The sequence below is a fragment of the Giraffa tippelskirchi genome, chromosome 12, assembly GCF_054371585.1.
Source record: "Giraffa tippelskirchi isolate mGirTip1 chromosome 12, T2T-mGirTip1v1.2.pri, whole genome shotgun sequence".
Classification (NCBI taxonomy): domain Eukaryota; kingdom Metazoa; phylum Chordata; class Mammalia; order Artiodactyla; family Giraffidae; genus Giraffa; species Giraffa tippelskirchi.
In genome coordinates this window covers 8,837,010-8,856,138 of record NC_137286.1, presented here as the reverse complement: position 1 = coordinate 8,856,138, position 19,129 = coordinate 8,837,010, and the positions used below count along the sequence as shown (strand labels likewise).

The window sequence follows — 19,129 nt, the reverse complement described above, 5'->3', positions numbered from 1 at the left end:
TTGAAAAAGACCCTGATGCTGGGAAAGAGTGAGGGCAGAAGGAGAAGAGGGTGTCAGAGGATGAGATGGCTGGATGGCATCACCAATGCAATGGGCATGAACTTGGGCAAACTCCGGGAGATGGCGAGGGACAGAGAGGCCTGGCATGCTGCAGTCCATGGGGTCGCAAAGAGTCAGACACAACTGGGTGACTGAACAACAACAACAACAACAATTGTGCGAGGCATGAGGCGAAGAGCAAATAAGACCTTTCCTCCCTTCAGAGGGTTCACAGGATGTGGAAAAGGCCATCCAGTGCAACCTGTTCAATGTACTGATGGGAAAACTGAGGCCCAGAATGCTTTGCCCGTCATATGGTGACACCGTCCACGTGGTGTCTGGGATCAGAGCCAGCTCTTCTCCTGCCATGTCTATTCCTCCAGCCCAGGCAAGTGGCTCCCTGGAAAACACTTCCTGAGCACTCGTTGTCTTTCCAGTGGAATTGCCCTTGCCCAGTGCTGTTGAAGGTGGTGGGAGGGGCAGGAGGTCCTTCCTCATTCTCCTGGGAGAGACATGACTGCTGGTCTCCAACAATGCCAGTTCTCCCGTCCTTCTGGGCAGTGGGAGGGTTGAACTACCTCACCCCATTGAAGCTAAGTGTGGTCTTTGTACTCCTTTGCCCAGTGTGAAGGTAACCTGTGTGTTCCTTCTAGGCAAGAGCATTTCAGAGCACAGCTCTCCTCTCCTCTGCTATAGCAAACCCAGACAGTGGTGTCATTAAGAGGTGGAGCCCATCAGCTCAGACCCCTGAGGGACTACCTACCGACAGCCCTGTGTTAAAAGCTAGTGAGAAATCTACACTTGTTGTTTCAAGCCACAGAGTTGGGGGATGTTTGTTACTGCAGCAGAATCCAGCCCGTTCTCCCAGATTTGCCAGGTTTCAATGAGGAGGGATTGCTCCCAACCTCTGGGCCTCTTGCCCACCCCTTAACTCCTCTCTGAGGAAGAAAAGTGGCTTATCTGATTGACCGGTTTCAAGAAAAAAGAATTGAGCCTGCAGAGCTCAGCACCCCTGTCCACATCCACTCTTTGCAAAGTGCTGTCTGCCGACGCTGGGCTTCTCTCAGCCAGGAGGCTCTGCCCCGGGGGAAACTGTCGGCTTCGCCTGGGCCTGTGTGGGTAAGTCTGCCTGACTCTGGGATTCAGAACTAAGAAGTCTACTGTGGCCACACGCCTGAGTGACACTGTCTGATCGAGGTCTTCTCAGAAACAAAGATAACGTGGCAGCCCCATCTGCCGACTCTCGTTACCTCCTTTTGTTCAGAACTGAGACAGGAAAACAGGACTGTCCTCAAACCCCAGCTCCTAGTTTCCTGCCCACCCCATACCCCAAGGGTCTCAAATTCCAAACATCTTGGAGAAAAACATGGACGACTTGGACTTCCCTGGTACGATGGATAAGAATCTGTCTGCCAATGCCGGGGACACGGGTTCAATCCCTGGTGCAGGAAGGTCCCACATGCTGTGGAGCAACTAAGCCCGTGTTTCACACCGACTGAGCCCACGCTCTACAGCATGAGAGCCGCAACTGCTGAACCCCAAGCACCTGGAGCCTGTGCTCGGCAACAAGAGAAGCCCCTGCAGCGAGAAGCCCGGGCCCTTCAGCTAGAGAGTAGCCCCCACTCGCCAAAACTAAAGAAAGCCCACTCGAAGAAACGACGACTCGGGGCAATAAAAAAAAAAGAAAGCCTGATATGTATGTCACTTCAGTCTTGTCCAACTGTTTGCGACCCCATGGACGGTATCCCGCCAGACTCCTCTGTCCACGGGATTCTCCAGGCAAGAATACTGGAGTGGGTTGCTATGCCCTCCTCCAGCGGATCTTCCCAGCCCAGGGATTGAACCCACATCTTTTATATCTGCTGCGTTGGCAGGTGGGTTCTTTACCACTTAGTGCCACCTGGGAAGACTGATGGTGAAATGTAAATCTGATTCCTGAGTTTCCACAATATTTCTTGGCAAAGTTGGCACAAATGTTCTTGACATTAGACACTTAGGGCAGACAGCTCTTGGTCAGGAGAGCTGTCCTGGGCATTGTAAGCTGTTTGGCAGCATCTCAGGCCTCTAACCAATGGATGCTAGGAGTGCCTGCCGTCCCCATTATGACAACCTCAGTCTCCAGATGTGACCGAATGTCTTCTGGGAGCATAATCACCTTCCATCCCCAGCTGAGAACCACATTTTGGCTAATGTGATCCACTGCGATCCATTGTGATCCACTAGTCTTTCCTTTGGCCTCAAGGAAAGGCTAATGATCTGGGGGGACTTCTTGGAGGGGGAGGACTTCAGCCCTGAAGGACTGAACTTAACAAAGGAAAGGGGAGGAGCCATGGTCCTTCGAAAGCGTGTGCAAAGGGAGGCTGAAAGGCCAGCACACTTGGAGATAAGGGGTGAGCGGACGGGTACCACACACCACAGTTGGGACAATTAAATTGCCAAACATAGAGAATCACTCAGCATTGCACACACGGTAAATGTTTGCTAATCTCACTCGGGCAGAAGCTCTCCTCCAGTCCAGTGACATCAGTTGATAGCAACTAGCCATCACTGGTTCCGGCATCACTCCCCAGGGTTGAACAATGAATCGCCCCCCCAACGCCTTGTGGTTGCTCCCTGTGTCATTTTCCCTGCATCGCACTCTAGCCAACCTTGCGATGGGCAGGGGTGCGTGAGATCGGGAAAGAGGGAGCAAAGGCAGGAATGCGATTCAGTCATAATGAGCAAAATACCACATTTTAAGGAAAGACAGGATCCAACAGACTCAGCTGAGAGGGAGGCCACTGAGATGAGGAGGAAGGTGCACGGGCCATGTTGTCTTTATTTAAAATGTTCCTGCTTTGTTCATCATGGGTGTTTTGCATTCATTCTGAGTTTTTAAAATCGTTCCATTCAGAGGCTTCCCTGGTGGTACAGTGGATAAGGATCCACCAGCCAATGCAGGGGACACGGGTTCGATCTCTGGTTCGAGAGGATTCCACATGCTGGGAAGCAGCTGGGCCATGCACCGTGGCTACTAAGTCTGCACTCTGGAGCCCACATGCCGCAACTACCGAGGCCTGTGGGCCTGCAGCCTGTGCCCTGCAGGAAGAGAAGCCGCAACATCCAGGAGCCCATGCACCGCAGCCAAGAGTGTCCTTCCGCTCACCACCACTATAGAAAAGGCTGCACGCAACAACGAAGACCCAGCGCAGTCTAATTGATTTAAAAAACCCCATGGCATTCAGTTACTATCTTGGTCACTGCAGTGCCCCTGTACACGACCCGCTTCCTGAAACTTTGTGCCCAAGGCGAGGACCCCGGGCACCTCACCTTAGTCCCAGTCCGGAGAAGTGGGATTCGGGGACTGGGGTTGCACTCCCAGAGGAATGAATTAGCAGAGAAGCTCCTATTTCAGGCTCACTTTTACGTACCCGCTCCCCCACCTGGCAAGCAAAACACAACAAAAGATCTTTATCCGAATATAAAGCACTTTTCAATTATCTCAGGTCCCAAATATTCCCTTATCAAGTTGCTGTGAAAACTGGCAACTTTCACAAGCCTTGGGGATTGCGAGAGCGGCTGGGTGTGCTTTACCACCCACTCTGGTATTTACAGGGAGAAATTAATCGTGAAATCAAATGACATTTTTATATTCAGTTTGACGCCATGTCCTCGACTAAGAGGAAGCTGCCACAGACTAGCCTTGTGAAAGGGTTGGGATAATAGGATTTTTCCAAAACCTTCCCACTCTGTGTGGGGCCAGGATTTGCTCAGGTTCAGCTGGACGGCAGGGGCTTTGTGGGGCAACTGCAAGAAAGCAAAGTTCCACTCAGGAGTGGAGCGGGTGCCCCCTGCTGGCATCCAAGGAGGAGCGCTCTTTCCCCAGAAAGGTTTCTGCACAAATTTTCAAAGCCAAGTCCTTGAATGATTTACAGCAGATATGTTCCAAAACGTAACAAAACACGAAATGTGAAGAGACGACAATTTCTCTTGAGCCGTGTTGGTGGATACTTACATAGCTACAACTTCTACAAAAGGGAAATTGGCAACAGCCACGCAAATTTTAAATGGATGTCACCTATCATTGATTTGGTGTTTCCCCTCGTAGTGATCCATCTGTGAGATAAACTAAGACAGGCTGCAGATCAACTGAGACAGGCTTGCACCTGGGACCCTTTGCTGCAGTGCTGCAAAGCTTGCATGTGTGCTAAGTCACTTCAGGTGTGTCTGACTTTGTCTGAGCCTATGGACTGTAGCCTGTCAGGCTCCTCTGTCTATGGGATTCTCCAGGCAAGAATACTGGAGTGGGTTGCCATGCCCTCCTCCAGGGGATATTCCTGAACCCGTATCTCTTATGTCTCCTACAATTGCAAAGCTTACACCAGGAAAAATGTTTCCTTGAGCTTCAAAATACAAAGAACTTATATGGGACTAAAATAACTGCTTTAAAAAAAACAACTGCATGCATGCTGTAGGTGGGGCAAATTCTGGACAAAAGATAGAAAAAGACCAAAAACTCAACTACTTCTGAGCAAAAACAAGGTGTTGGCAGAAAAGTCAGGGTCCTGCAATGCTCCTTGCACATACACCTAAGTAGGGGGCAAACCGCCTAAACCATCCCTCCAGCTTGATCCCTGGACACACCCTTACCCTTCATCCCCTGTAAGGAACCAGCCTGCACCCTCATGAGAGCAAGCAAGCAAACCTGTTGCATGTTTTCACTCCCTCCTGCGACTGCAGGGGCCCCAGTAAAGCCTTGCCTGAATTTCTACTGATTGGGGAAGGCCAAGAATCCTTGTCCATGGGATTTTCCAGGCAAGAATACTGAAGTGGGTTGCCATTTCCTCTTCCAGGGGATCTTCCCGACCCAGGGATTGAACCCATGTCTCCTATGTCTCCTGCATTGGCAGGCAGATTCTTTACTGCTAGTGTCACCTGGGAAGCCTGGTTAGTATGAAAACCACTGAGAAACTGAAGTGCAGCCAATAGGGGACTAGCTCAAGATCAATCTTTGGGGTAGGAAGTGGGCTGAAACCCTAGTTCAGCAAACAGGATGTCAAGACTAAAAAGATGACTTTCACAATGAAACCCGGTATGAAAGATTAAAGAGGGTTTGAAGAAAACAGTATTTAAAAGAAAACAGGTGGGATGAGAGGGAAGTAAGTAAAACCAGTTTAAACTTAAAGAAAAGGAGGTATTTATTTGGCCTTAGAAATGTTCATTATAACATTTCTGTTACATATATGAAAAGAGGCTCTCTAACAATTGATGAAATGAAGTGAAATGAAAGTCGCTCAGTCGTGTCCACCTCTTTGCGACTCCATAGATAGTCTATAACAGAGGATGAGATGGTTGGATGGCATCACCGACTCGATGGACATGAGTTTGAGTAAACTGTGGGAGTTGGCAATGGACAGGGAGGCCTGGGGTGCTGCAGTCCACGGGGTCGCAAAGAGTCGCACACGACTGAGCAACTGAACTCAACTGAACTGAGATAGTCCATGGAATTCTCCAGGCAAGAATATTGGAGTGGGCAGCCAGTACTGATGATATTGATAATGATTTTTAAATAGCATAGTTTTTTTGAGGGGTGTGGGGATTGTGCATAACTTTTACTAAACGTTAAGTGCTTTTTGAGTCATAGCCTTGAGGTCTTCATTGCTCTAAAAATAAATAGGCCACATCTGGGCTGACAAAGGCTCACATTAGGTTTTGGAAAAAACGTTAGTACTTGGCAGTGAGCAGTCATGTTTTCCTTTACACCTCAATGAAATCTAAATGTAAAAGAATGTTTTGCCCTCTTCCGACAGCCTTAGAAATTCTTACTGTAAAGATGTGCTAATGTTAATTTTCCTCAGAAAACCCAAAACCACGACTTTGCCTCCAGCACCCTCCTTGACTTTTATTTCCACATGCTACCCAAGATGTACCCTTTAAGTCAAATTTCCCTGTAACCAGTCCATCCTGAACATCAGGCTGAAAAGGGAACTGGCTCCTCTGGTTTTCCCAAGGCTGCCCTGGCTCTGTGTTTAATGCTAGGAAAGCAGATGTCTGGATGGCAGCAGAAGAGGAGACCAGGTGGCATCTTCAAAATCAGGAATTCCAGTTCTAAGGCTATTTTGAGTGACCTCTCCTTTCCTTGGCTTTGTAAAATGCCGCCCGATTTCTCAGAAGCAAAACAAATTGATTTTATACGAAACAAATGGATGGAATAATTAGCCATGTCTAATCTGTCTTTTATTAGATTTTGATATATTCTCAGTGGGTTCCAAGTTCCCCAAAGTCGAGGACCATATCTTTCATGGGACTTGCCAGAGGATCCATTGGACAATGCAGGAGACACAAGAGATGCAGGTTCGATCAATCCCCGGGTCGGGAAGATTCCCCTGGAGGAGGAATTGACAACTCACTCCAGGATTCTCGCCTGGAGAATCCCATGGACAGAGGAGCCTGGAGGGCTACAGTCCATGAGGTCACCAGGAGTCAGACACAATTGAGCACAGACACACATGTATCTTTCATATCTACCCCGGGGCATTACTCACAGTAGGCATTCAGGAAACAGTAACCATGATATCTAACACTTAGATGGTGCTGACTATGTGTCAGACACTATTCTAAGCACTTAGCATACATTAACTCAGATAATCCTCATAAAATCCTATTATTAGCCCCATTTTATAGAGGAGGAAACTGACGCAGAGAAAGGTTAAGCAACTTCCCCAAGGCCACACAGCTAACAAGTAGTGGAGCCTGGTTTCATATCCAGGCAGTTTGACTCAAAAATATACATTCTTAACCACTACACCAGTGGTCCCCAATTTGTCTGCACATTAGTCATCTGGAGAGCTTCAAAAACACACCTTCAGAAAGTACATTTAATACATTAAACTGTGATTTAATTGGTCTTGGGTTTTGGAATTTTTGAAAGCTCCTCGGGTGATTCCAATATACTGACAAGTTTTGAGAACCATTACATTATACTATCCTGCCTCATCACTCAGCCAATGTTTGCTGAATTTAATTTGTTTGCTCCATGAGGAACTGCTTTCAGGAGCATAAACAAACAAGGAGGGGAAAAACTTGTCCAACTTTGGTTGTATCAAATTACCTTGGAGTGTAACTAATCGTAATTCCAGTAGAGCATGTTGCTAAAAGCAGGGATCTGGAGTCAGACATTCTCTGATTAAAATCTCTGCATGTAGCAGGGTGTGAGTGGAAAATGTTGCCTGCCGATCAGTAAACAAACGATGTTAGAGCCATCTAGCCGCTGCAGCTGCCCTGGTGGTGAGGAAATTCAGGATCCAGACAGATGGGTTGCCTGTTGCCATGCCCTCAGCCACTGCAGCTGCCCCTACCGTGTGTACCCTGAGGGGACTCAGGATGAGAAAACACGAGGCACTCACCCCAGATAGCTGAGCCGCACAGCAAAGAAATGACATGAAGGAGCCTAGACTCTCGCACCTTTCCCCCACACAGGAAAGTGCTCAAGTCCTTAACTTGAGACGCTTGTCTTCTTTAACTAACAGGTATCTCTGGGTGTCCAACTACCTGGTATTTGCAAAAACTTCTATTTACCTTGGCTCCTTCCATACCTCTTCAGAGAAGTCCCTCAAAGCTATCTGAGAGGCCATCTTCTAGGCTTGAAATCCTCAGAAAGGCTGCGAAATAAAAAATAATTCTCGACTTTGAGGTTGTGTATTTTGTTTTCTGACAGGAGTCTGGCTCATTTCTCAACAACCTCCATTTCCTCCCTAGGGACACAGCAAGACTACATTCCCCAGCTTCCCTTGCAGCTGGATGTGATCACATGATAGGATTCTGACCAATAGAATGCGGGCAAAAGTCTCCAGCCCTAGGCAGGCCTGTCTCTCCTGTGAGGCAGAGCCACAAGATGTAAGGAGCCTGGGCTCCTCCATCACCGCTTAGAGGAGGGCTGCCAGATATTCAGGAGCACTGACTGGACTTGATATAAATGAGAAATAAACTTTTTTGTTAAACTGCTAGGATTCGGGGGTTTATCTGTCATCAGTGATTAACGTTTCTTAACTAGCACGTCGTGTGGCTTTGGGTAGGTTACTTATCCTAAGGCTCTGTGTTGTCATCTGTGGGAGGAAAACCATAGTATAAATGCAAATTGTGTCTGAACGCTGGACAGCTTTCATTTGCCCCCCTCCAGATCCGTTCTCCACCCCTCGGCTCTATCCTCCACTGCGCTTTCTGCCAGGATGAGGCTGAGATACTGGACTTCAGGCTCCACCTAGGAGAAGCTCCAGCAGGAGATGGGAGGGCAGGAGCCCCAGGAGGTGAAATAGTCATCACGCCCCTCTGGCTCCTTGGCTCCACCTGAGGCCACAGCCACTGTCGGTCAGCCCTCTCCTTCAGCTACGGGTTCTGTGAATCACTGCTTTGTCCTGCAGGCCTGCAAGGAGACTTAGCTTCAGTATCCCAACGGATGGAATAGAGGAGGAGGAGAAGCCTCACGTTCCTGCGGGAGCAGGAAATCGTCAGACATCACACTGAGTCGCAGACCTAAGGCCCGAGGAAGACCCCGAGTCAGCTCTCAAGGTGCTTCAGGTCTCCTGTGCCCCTGCTCACCTATGCTAAGTCCCCTCCTTACACTGCCCTCGGTCGCCTCAGTGGCCGTCTGCTCCCTGCCAGGACTCCGGCCGATACTAACTGTGAATGATATGTTGTTGAGGGCTGAACAAAGCAGTAGTCACATAGCAAATACTTAACACATGTTGACTTTAAAATGAGAGATGTGCCACAAAGTGTCTTGACAGGAGTGTGTGCTATCGTAAAGAGGTGAGGGTGGCTGGGCCTGTCTGAAAATTATAATCTTTAAGCTGAGATAAGGAGGAACCAGGCAGAATATTCTAGAAAGTAACGTGGGGAAGCTCTTAGGCACTGTTCTCACTCCAGGTTGCACGTGATTTTCACCAGAGGAGCTTTTAACCCAGCAGTTTGCACCAGCGTTTCTTTTTGCCACCTAGGGGACATTTGGCCAAGTCTGGAGACATTTTTGTTCACACAACTGGGGAGGAGGTGCTACTTGCATGTACTGAGTAAGCCCAATGACGCTGTTAAACATCTCACAATGTGCAGGACAGACCCACAGAACTCAACCAGCCCCAAGGGCAAGATTCTTTTAGTGGAAGGACTCTTAATTTAGCCTCATTCCCAGACTTATGACTGTGACTGGAACCCAACCAGGGGAGGGGAAAGGGGTGAAGATGCAGGATAAGCAACTTTGTCAGACTCAAGTATTCTAAGAGCCTTTAATCTCAACTTTTTAGCAAAACTTCTTGGTTTCCTTATTGGTGAAGAGTTTTCACTAATTTAGACAACTGCACCTCTTAAATGAAATCCTAGAATGAGCATGGGCTTTGGGAGTCAACCCACGAGACCATGAGCAACTACCTTGACCTCTCTGAACCTCAGTCACCTCCTCTGGAAAACAAAGACTATTATAACCACCCACTATGAGGTTATGCAAATAATACAATACTTGGCGCACAGCAGGCACCTCACAAAGCTTCGCTTCCCTCTCTCTCACAAGAGTATGGGGGAGAATGGATACATGTATATCTATGGCTGAGTCCCTTTGCTGTCTACCTGAAACTCTTACAACATTGTTAACTGGCTATACCCTAATATAAAATAAAAAGTTAAAAAAAAAAGTCATGTGTGAGGTGTGTTGTGACCCATGACTTTTCTCTGATTATGCAAAGTGGACGGTCATGTAATGAGATCTGTCATCAAAGCATCTTTCAAAGTACTGTCTTTAAGAATAAATATTTTTTAAAAATATTCCTGTTCAATGCATGATACAGGGTGCTCGGGGCTGGTGCACTGGGATGACCTGGAGGGATGGGATGGGGAGGGAGGTGGGAGGGGCGTTCTGGAAGGGGAAAACATGTACACCCATGGTGGATTCATGTCAATGTATGGCAAAACAAATACAATAATGTAAAGTTAAAAAATAGATAAATAAACTAAGAAGAAAAATAAATAAAAATATTTCTAAGTAATAAGATTCTCCAAAAAGAACAGATTTTTCAAGTATTTATCTAGGTCCCTAAGACCAAAACTATGTGTTTGTTGCAAGTCTACATTTTAGAGATAAAATAACTAATGCAGCAATTAATATCCAAAAGGGGGACAGAGTGGCAAACTCTAACATAATATGCCCTATATATTGATATCTCAGAAATTGGTAGAAGGTAGCTACAAGATTTGCTCTAAGTACCAGGATCAGAGGAAGACCATTTCCCAAGAACAGGATCTGATACAGACCTACCCTCTGCTTCAAAAAATGTTATACAGGCTTTTTATACAGGGAGCATTTCTTGCAGAAAGACCATAGTGTTTAAAGCAAACTCCAAAGAGTAAATACTTTAATTTTCTTCAAGAATATCCTTAAATTTATAATACTTTAAATAGTCACACTAACAAGTTAACATTTTCACAAAAATACTCATACAGCATCAGTATTCTTAAAGTATTTACATTTAGAATTACTTCCATGAGGAAACAGCAACAACGACAGTCAACATACACGTGTTTTTCACTTGAGGGGAGATCAATTCAATGTCCAAAATAAATCGGGATGGATTAACATAAGAGCTGAATTGGAGTCCCTACCAAATTTCGCAATGGAAAAGCAAACAGTCCTGTTGCAAACAGTCCTGTGTGACTGGCAAATTATACAAACAACGAAAGACAAATGCTACTAGAAATTGGGAGCTGCCATTTCATATACACAAAATACATGTGAAACAGCAAAGTAAACATATTCTTAAAGGAGGAGCTGCTAGTTCAACCCCCTCCCCGCCCCCCACACACAGCACTAGAGCTGTCCTTGAGTCAGCCAATATCACATCTACAATCTCCTGAAATACATCAGATAGCACTCTGGTGTTTTCTACGAGGCTACGTGCTTGAAACCAAGGGGCCGACACTGGGTACAGGAGGCAAAAAATATGTCTAACACCTCTGTTTTGAAAAATTGCTGACATTTCAAAATATGAATTGTTGAAACTCACTTAAATTTCTTATTCCCCCCCACCAAAATAAGCTAATTGTGATGTACTAGAAGACCTTTTCTATCTTTGACTTGTAGACACTACGATGAAAAGAAAATTCTTTTGATTAAAACTGGCTGACTTGCAACTGTGCATATAAAGTCTATTACAGGGAGCAAAGTGCCTAGCATGATCCTGAAACTATTGAGATAAAAATAAATTGGCATTAAAGCACTCAGTTATTCTCAATGAAAAGACTGACTGTATCTTCCAGTAAAAAGAAACAAGAGTTCTTGGTAAGGGGAAAAAAAAATCTTTTTTTTTTCCCCTTCACTATCTATATACTATCTAAATAACTTTTCTTTTTAACCTGAGACTCACAAACGTATATTTGATTTATTCAATTTGGTACCAATGGGTACATCCAATTGATGCATCTGCAGATACCAAGTATCACTTTGTATTTGCATAGGGCCTTTTACTTTCAAGAGGCTTAAAGAACTTTACAGACATTTTCTCTCATGTCTTAGGTCAGTCAAGAGGACGTGAAGGGAAGCAGGGAAAAGACTGCTCACCACAGCCCACTAGCCCTGCCACAGTCCCCATGAAGCTGAGGAAACACACCCCACGAAGGTCTGAGAAAACTGAAGCAAAGCAGAGTTAAGTGCTTATTCTTAAGTCAGATCATGTGGCTTTTATATATATATATATATAAGATCTAAACTAATGTTAAGATAATAAATTGTTAATCCTAAAACTACTTAGTGCACGTGTGGAGTCTGGTTTAAGACTGCTGAACTCCACCTCTGCCCTGTTTCTTGTCTCTGGTGAGGGCAAGCTTGGGGCGCACAACCCGGCTCGACCGTACCCGAGGGCGGTGAGCGGCCCCGAAGCAGCAGACGTAGCTGTTTGGCCTGTTTGAGAATTGAACAAAGGCACCAAACCTACAGAACACAGTTTTTAAAGGAGATGGTTAAAAAGTGATTGCCTTAAAAACTGAAACTATTTCAACAGCATTTTAAAAGTGACACATAGCAGGAGCAAGAAATACTAGTTTTTTTGTTTTTTTGCCATTTTAGGCACACTGCTACTTGGGAAGATTTTTTTTTTCTTGAGTTCTATATTATAAAAATATTGATGTTAAATACGTGTGCTTAAGTGGGAATCGAAATTGGACTCAAGCTTTACTAAAATGGAAGTCTTTGCTATGATATCTACAAAAAACATGCCATCCTCTCTGTCCTAAAAGGCGAGTGCTGAGCGGACACTGTACTTGTAAACGATAGCCATCTGTGGACAGACGGGCAGGGAAACCAGGGGATCCCCATCAGCCCGAATCAAGAGAGGACGTCACCATGGCCCCTGCTGCCTTTATAATGTAAGGCGGTCTTACTGTGTTCCTGTAACCCTGTGAGGTTCTGAAACTCACTGATGCTTCCTGATCAAGCTTGCTTACCTGGACCCTCGGGGAGATAAACACACGAACTCATGGACTTGCTCAGTCCACTCCACTCAGAGGCCAGCCTTGAAGGCCTGTTCAGAAACACATTAGTCTAAGAGTCAGAGACCTGGAGGAGCCGGGGCGACTGTGGGTGTCATACGGCCAGGGCTCTCGTTCAACAATGCCACCTGTTCAAGGTGTCACAGGCCTGGGGCACGTGACTGAGTGCTACACCCCACACCATCCTTCACACTCACACACGTGCGCATGCTCCAATCATCTGAAACGCTCTGCTGTTGTAAGAAGCCCCTTCATTTACAGAGGAGGACACTGAGGCTTAGAGCTGAATGTCTTGGCAAAGTCACCGCTTGGTAAGTCACAGACACGGCTGCACAAGCATCCTGCCAACACTCTGTACCGTGTCAGCATGGAGTAAAAGTTTGAAAAGACACTATTAAAAAAGAAAAAAATTAAGGATATTTAACAATGGCAAAGTGCTCAAATACACACAGTTCTTCCACGTAAACATCTCAGGCAAAGAGCATCTTGGTTAAACTGACAACAAACAGACCCTTGACACTGAATCTTTCTGAGACACAAGGTTTCTGATCCCAAAAATGGAGTCTATCAAAAGCAGGTGCAGGAGGGCAGAAGAGAGAGCCATGGAAATTACATTATAAAGACATGCTTAAAGGGACTTATAAACCCAATTTGTCAAAAAATGGGTCCATTTGCAACTCAGAGTACAGAGAAGATGATGATTATTTCTCCCTATACTAATTAAGTTCAATTAGATACAGTATGGAAAATACATTTAATAGTTAAGGAGATTTTATACAGTTAAATTTGAGCGTTTTTCAGTTTGATTACTCATCACAGATATCATACCCAGCATGTTCCGTGTAAGAGAAAATGCTGGGACTGATGCAAGGGTGCTCGGAAAGCGCCCCAGAAGCAGGCTGAAGCTTCATACAGTAAACAGCCATGATGTGTGTTTACTCAGGACCACGTTCTAGGTGGGCTCCATCCAGCTGGGGCCAAGTTTAACAAATGGTCCTCTGACACTTCAATAGGTGGTTTTCTGGGCACCGGCCTTTCAAGTTTTTCAGCAGTAAAAAGAGAACAAGACAGAATTAAACGCTACTTAACAAAATTTTACAAATTTTAAACGTTCGGATTTTTGCTTTCTTGTAGAAAGTTTCAAGAATGAAGCTGATTCAACATCATTTTTCAAATCCCAAACTGAAAGTAGTTCTGAAATTCAACTTCACCTCAATGACATCCCCCCAATTCTAAGAAATGAGAGAGTTCATATCATGACACTTTAAATAGCAGATGATACAAGGTCCTATGTTTTCTTTCTGCTAGATTAATCTAAAGTCAGAGACGGAGTTCTGGAGAACAATTTCCTTCTCACATCTAGGTAAAGATCTGCTTAACATTAACCAAAATCAATTTTGAGAAAGTGTTCCCAAGGATTTTGGAGTAAATCCTAGCATTGCATCTATGAATATGCTCTAAGAGAAGCAAAATATTCATGGAAGCATAAAACAACTTAACCTTTAAATAAAAATACTTTATTCATTCCTGACAGAATATCAAAATGTACATTGTTAACCAAGTAAAAATGGTGCTTTGAAATAGCTGACTAGGGCATATTTGGAGGATTTTTGGTTAATTTCAAAAGAGTAAAAACCACTTTCAATCTCCCTTTCCACACACTCCTAATAAGCTTGCACTGTACCTGCTTAAATTTGAACAAATAAACAATTACATGGGCCCCAGTTCATTATAGAATGCACATTTTCATTACACTTAGAATAAAAGAAAGTTACTACATTTGAGTTACCTTCCTTTGCCAAAAACCTTCAGACTTAGTCCTCTTTATAGTTTGTGTAACTCTGTAAATTACATGTAGAATATAGCACATGACTTGTATTAATCTAAACACACACACACATACACATAATAAAGTGCAACACAACAGAACAAGTCTGTGACATTCACGTTCTCAAACTCCCATAGAAGGATTTTCTGAGCAAATGAAACGACATTGTTCTTGACTGCGTGAACACAAAATCCAACAGACTGGGTTATTTTTTCCTCACTGATATTATATTGAAAATCCTATTTGCTTTATTTTCCCTGTGGCTTCTGTCTCTCATTTCTAATGAAAGTTTCGAAGCTGTGATTCTCTTTAAACCTGGAGAAAAATCAACTCCTTGGAGCAACATAAATATAGTGCTTTCAAAGTACTCAAGACGTTTCTGAGCACCCTGTACTGTAAGAGGAGGTTTCCAATGATAGCTTGTCTGTAACAAGGAAAATTACAGTCATTTTTATAAAAGCAAGCATTCCACTAACTTGGCAGCAAATGCTTTATGGACTTTTGATACCAGCCACCAAACATGTCTACTGGCAAGTACCAACTAGCCCTAAAATGTCAAAAGGTTTTGGTTGCGTGTTGCTTTGATACTAAATTATTTCACTAAGAAATGGTTTTGTTCCTGAGATGAGCATGATAACAGTAAATGAGTTCCCTCTGAAGTTGCTGGTGGGACCCTCTGCTCCGCATCTCCACCCTCGTCTTCATCAAGAATCTCGTCTGAAACATCAGTCGTCCCCATGGCGCCACTTCTGAGACTCGTCCTGCCGAACATCTGGTCTGATCTGGTTTCTCATGCCACCCAAGACGTTCGATGTCGCTTCTGTGGCGACGATCAGAGGTTTCACCACGGCTGGCGGGAGCTGGCGCAGGACTTCCCCCACGGCGCCCGTCACCCCCCGGCTTTCATGTTCCCGAGCGGCAGTTTCGTAAATGGTCTGAGCCGTGTCTGTGATTCCCTGAGGGCAGAGGGGAGAGAAGGGAGTAAATCACTGCTCAGAAGACTCTCTAAATATCTCGTAACACACCAACTGTAGAGTTCATCAAGAGCAGGTTTGTAACCAGACGGAAATCAAAGCAGAAACTGTACTTCTGAGATAACCCAGGATAATTACTTTTATGACGATTCTAAGGGCAAGTGGTAGTCCCTCAGTCATGTCCGACTCTTTGTGACCCCATGGACCATAGCCCACTAGGCTCCTCTGACCATGGAATTCTCCAGCCAAGAATACTGGAATGGGTTGCCATTTTCTTCTCCAAAGGGAAAGTAAGGGACAATTACGATTCAGCATTTTGTTGTGACACTTACGTACAGAAAATGTAGCTAGACTACAGTTTCACATAGGGATGCTCACGGAAATAGTTAATACTCCAAGAGTAGCTTCTCTGGCACAATTAATCACTCTGGTTAAATCAAATTTAGCAAACAAAGCTTCCTGAATAAACATAATCACTAAATGAACATGGCGATAGCTCCTGTGATTCAACTGCAATGAGAAAATCTAATTCTACTGAGCTCCAGAAAATAATTTAATTAGTTTTAAATTACTGGCTATGCACTAGAAAAGATAACTGGAACATTCAATTAAGATAAGACGCTAAATAGAACACTTTATTAAATAGAGAAAACTCTGAGAACACAAAGCAGGAACATGTTTAATAATTAGAAATGAAGTTTTTGCCGCATTTTTCATCCTTCTTACAACTGTGTGACATGAAAAGAATCATGACTGCTGAGCTTTAGACCTGAAAATGTAAACGCGTAGGTCAGGCCAGGGTGGTAAAACATCACACTGTTGTCGGTGGTCAGTCGTCACATATGGCTTTCAAATCTCTCCCGTTTGTCTAACTCAGGATCCCTAAGGGCCACAAAGCACTATCCTCTTGGGACCGCTTCAGTGAAGGGCATAGTGAGAACTTCAGGCTCTCAGGGAAATCAAGGAACCTTGCCCTGGCCCCAGATCTAGTCCTCACTTTCACAACCTGTGAAGTGAAGTGTTAGTTGCTCAATCATTCCTGACTCTTTGTGACCCCATGGACTGTAGCCTGCCAAGCCCCTCTGTACATTGGATTTTCCAGGCAAGAATACTGGTGTGGGTAGCCATTCCCTCTCCAGGGTATCTTCCTGACCCAGGGATCGAACCATCGTCTCTCCTGTGTCTCCTGCAGGCAGTCTTTACCACTGCACCACCCGGGAAGCCCAAAGTGCTACATACCCAAGTGCTATAATATCCTGCTGCCAGCCGCCCCTGCTATGCCTAAAAGCCCAGGATCGTTTTTACAAATCTGATTTTTAACATGTCTACTGATAACTGGCCCAATCCTGACATCTACAGGAACAGATCTGACGGGTAATCAGCTCTCTTTATTCTCTCGACTAAATCTCTTTTTAAGAGAGGTGACCAGTGTCCTTGCCTTTATTTAGCCACTAATACATATCCTTACTTCAGTGGTCTTCCTGCATTTGGAACCACAGAGGTTACTTTTGTCAGATAAAAGATTGTCCTAAGGCACTTCTGTCTGTCGGAATATGACAGGGGAAAATATCGTTAATGAAATTCTAATACCCAAATCATAAGTAAAATGACCTCCAACTTCCTCATATGTAAATTAAAAAAAGAAAAAGATTAAGACAGGGAGGGAATGCTCCTGTCAACATCCATAAAGAACCAGGACTCAGTGGTGCAGCTAAATTACAATCTGGCAATGCTTAATAAATTTGGCAACACTTGATGAGTCTCAGGATTCAAACAGTTACAAACCACAAATTCCACCTTTAACAACTTCTTGCACATGTGAACAAAGGGACATTTAAATGACATTCCAATATTTTAGGGGAAAAAATGGAAACTGTCCACCAACACGAAGATAAATAAATTATGCTATATTCACACAATAAAACACGATAAAAGTTTAAATCAGACCTACATGTATCAACAAGGATGTATCTTGAAAGACAAAATTTAGATATATATTATACCATTTATGCTAACTTTTAAAATATAAACAATAGTATTTGCTTATGATTACATACTTACATGAAACCATAAAAACATGCACAGAAAAAAAAGTACCATCTTCAGGACCATGAATGCATGGGAATGGAATTAGGGTTTGTGATTAACCTAGAAAAATTTGCTTTTTAAACAAATCTGAGGAAAACAGCAAAATACAAACATGCATAAACTTCCCTGGCGAGTTAATGGTGTGTTTCTGCCACCCCTTGCTTGCTTCTGGTCCATAAAAAGACCAGTCTTCCCATGAGATCGCTAGTCTTCTTGGGAGCCTGCAGGCCAGGACGTAGCCCTCTCCTCTTACCTACGCACATATCTGCACTCATCAATGGCAAAACAGTCCCAAAGCCACCCTAGGGGTTCCTTCAGAGCAAAGCCCAAGCCCTGCTGCTCTCTAGACAAACTCCAGGCAAGGACGCAAACTGCTCCCGGTCCATCCCCTGGGGCAGCCACTCACCTCCTTCACGACACTGTAGGCCTTGGCCACCCCTTCCCTCAGGTCCACTGGCTGGTGGGCTAATCGGTGATGGGGGAACCTTCTGACCTTCTTGGGCTCGATAGAAAGGGTGCCTGGAGACACCATGTCATACGCAGTCTCTGCCGCTGCCTGGATCATTTCATCAGAGAGGAAAGAGTGAGTCAGAGCAAAGTCTGGGGAGGTATGCTCCAGCAGCACACTTCCTATGGGGAGTGAGGAACAGAGGAGGGACTCCCACCCTCAGACAGGCCCGTCTGCAGCCTCTGAATTCTTTACAACCAGAATGTATTCCTTTTATAACAAGAACACTGAAGTATACATTAGTATCTGCATTGAGCAGCTTTTTTCAGTTCCTCATCTCTCTTCTGAGAACACTCTGTTACCAGGCTAGACAAGAATGCATGGTCTATGCACAACTGGGTAAGGCCACTTGGAGCTTAATACTTAATAGCAAACCTGAATACAACTACTATTGGATCTCTAGTGCCTTCATTACATTCAGCTATGATCTTTCCACATAAATGTGGTGAAATAAATCTTTGGCTAACTTAATAGTTGTAATTTACCTGAAACAGGCAAACAAATTTGACACTGTACTCCACCCCTTTATTCTACTACTTATTTAACAATGGACAGCTAATCAAAAAAAATTTAATGATACTAAGTCATTACAAATAAAATATTCTCAGTATTTTATACATTTTCACAGTGCCATTTTAAAACCAAAAAAAGTCAAGTGTTTATAATGGCTCTTCCTCTTTCTGGAGATTAAACTGGTCTCTGGAAAGATACCTGTATGGTTTGAACCATTCTGTTCGTGAGCTCGAGAGCAGCCATCGCTGTCGAGGTACCAAAGGAGGCAGCCCCTCTCTGAAACCCTCTGACAATGCGCCCATCCTTTCGGTACTGCTCAATCGGTAACCAGACCAAGTCCTTGAGGCCTTGCACTAGAACAATAGTCAACATGCAGAAATTAACAGGGATGCTGGAAGACAGTACCTGAAGACAAACACTGCTTGCTTCCATTTATACACGCTACCTAGAATAGGCAATGTATTTTCCTCAAATTCATAGAGTCGGAAAATACATTGGCAGATGCCGGAGGTGGGTTTGGGGGTGGTGAGGAATGAGGACTTAGTGTTTAATGGGGACAGAGTTCAGTTTAGCAAAGTGAAAAGTTCGGGAGATAATGATGGTGAGAGCTGCACGACAATGTGAACGTACTCAGTGCCACTGAAATGTACAGTTAAGAATGGTTAAAATAGT

The 19,129-nt window shown here is 44.5% G+C and overlaps 1 protein-coding gene across 3 annotated transcripts in view; it reads right to left on the bottom strand.

Annotated features, from left to right (window-relative positions):
• Window positions 1-14,041: 14,041 nt before the first annotated feature.
• The window catches only part of ATG2B (autophagy related 2B), a 73,720-nt gene continuing 68,632 nt past the window's right edge, over window positions 14,042-19,129 (bottom strand). For all 3 annotated transcript variants that reach the window (XM_081550477.1, XM_081550479.1, XM_081550478.1), the window contains exons 40-42: window positions 18,656-18,810; window positions 17,843-17,992; window positions 14,042-15,330 (exon numbers count right to left, since the gene is read on the bottom strand). In XM_081550477.1, the coding sequence (XP_081406603.1) occupies window positions 15,100-15,330; window positions 17,843-17,992; window positions 18,656-18,810 (536 nt within the window). In that variant the 3' untranslated portion in view covers window positions 14,042-15,099. The remainder of the gene's footprint in view (window positions 15,331-17,842; window positions 17,993-18,655; window positions 18,811-19,129) is intronic.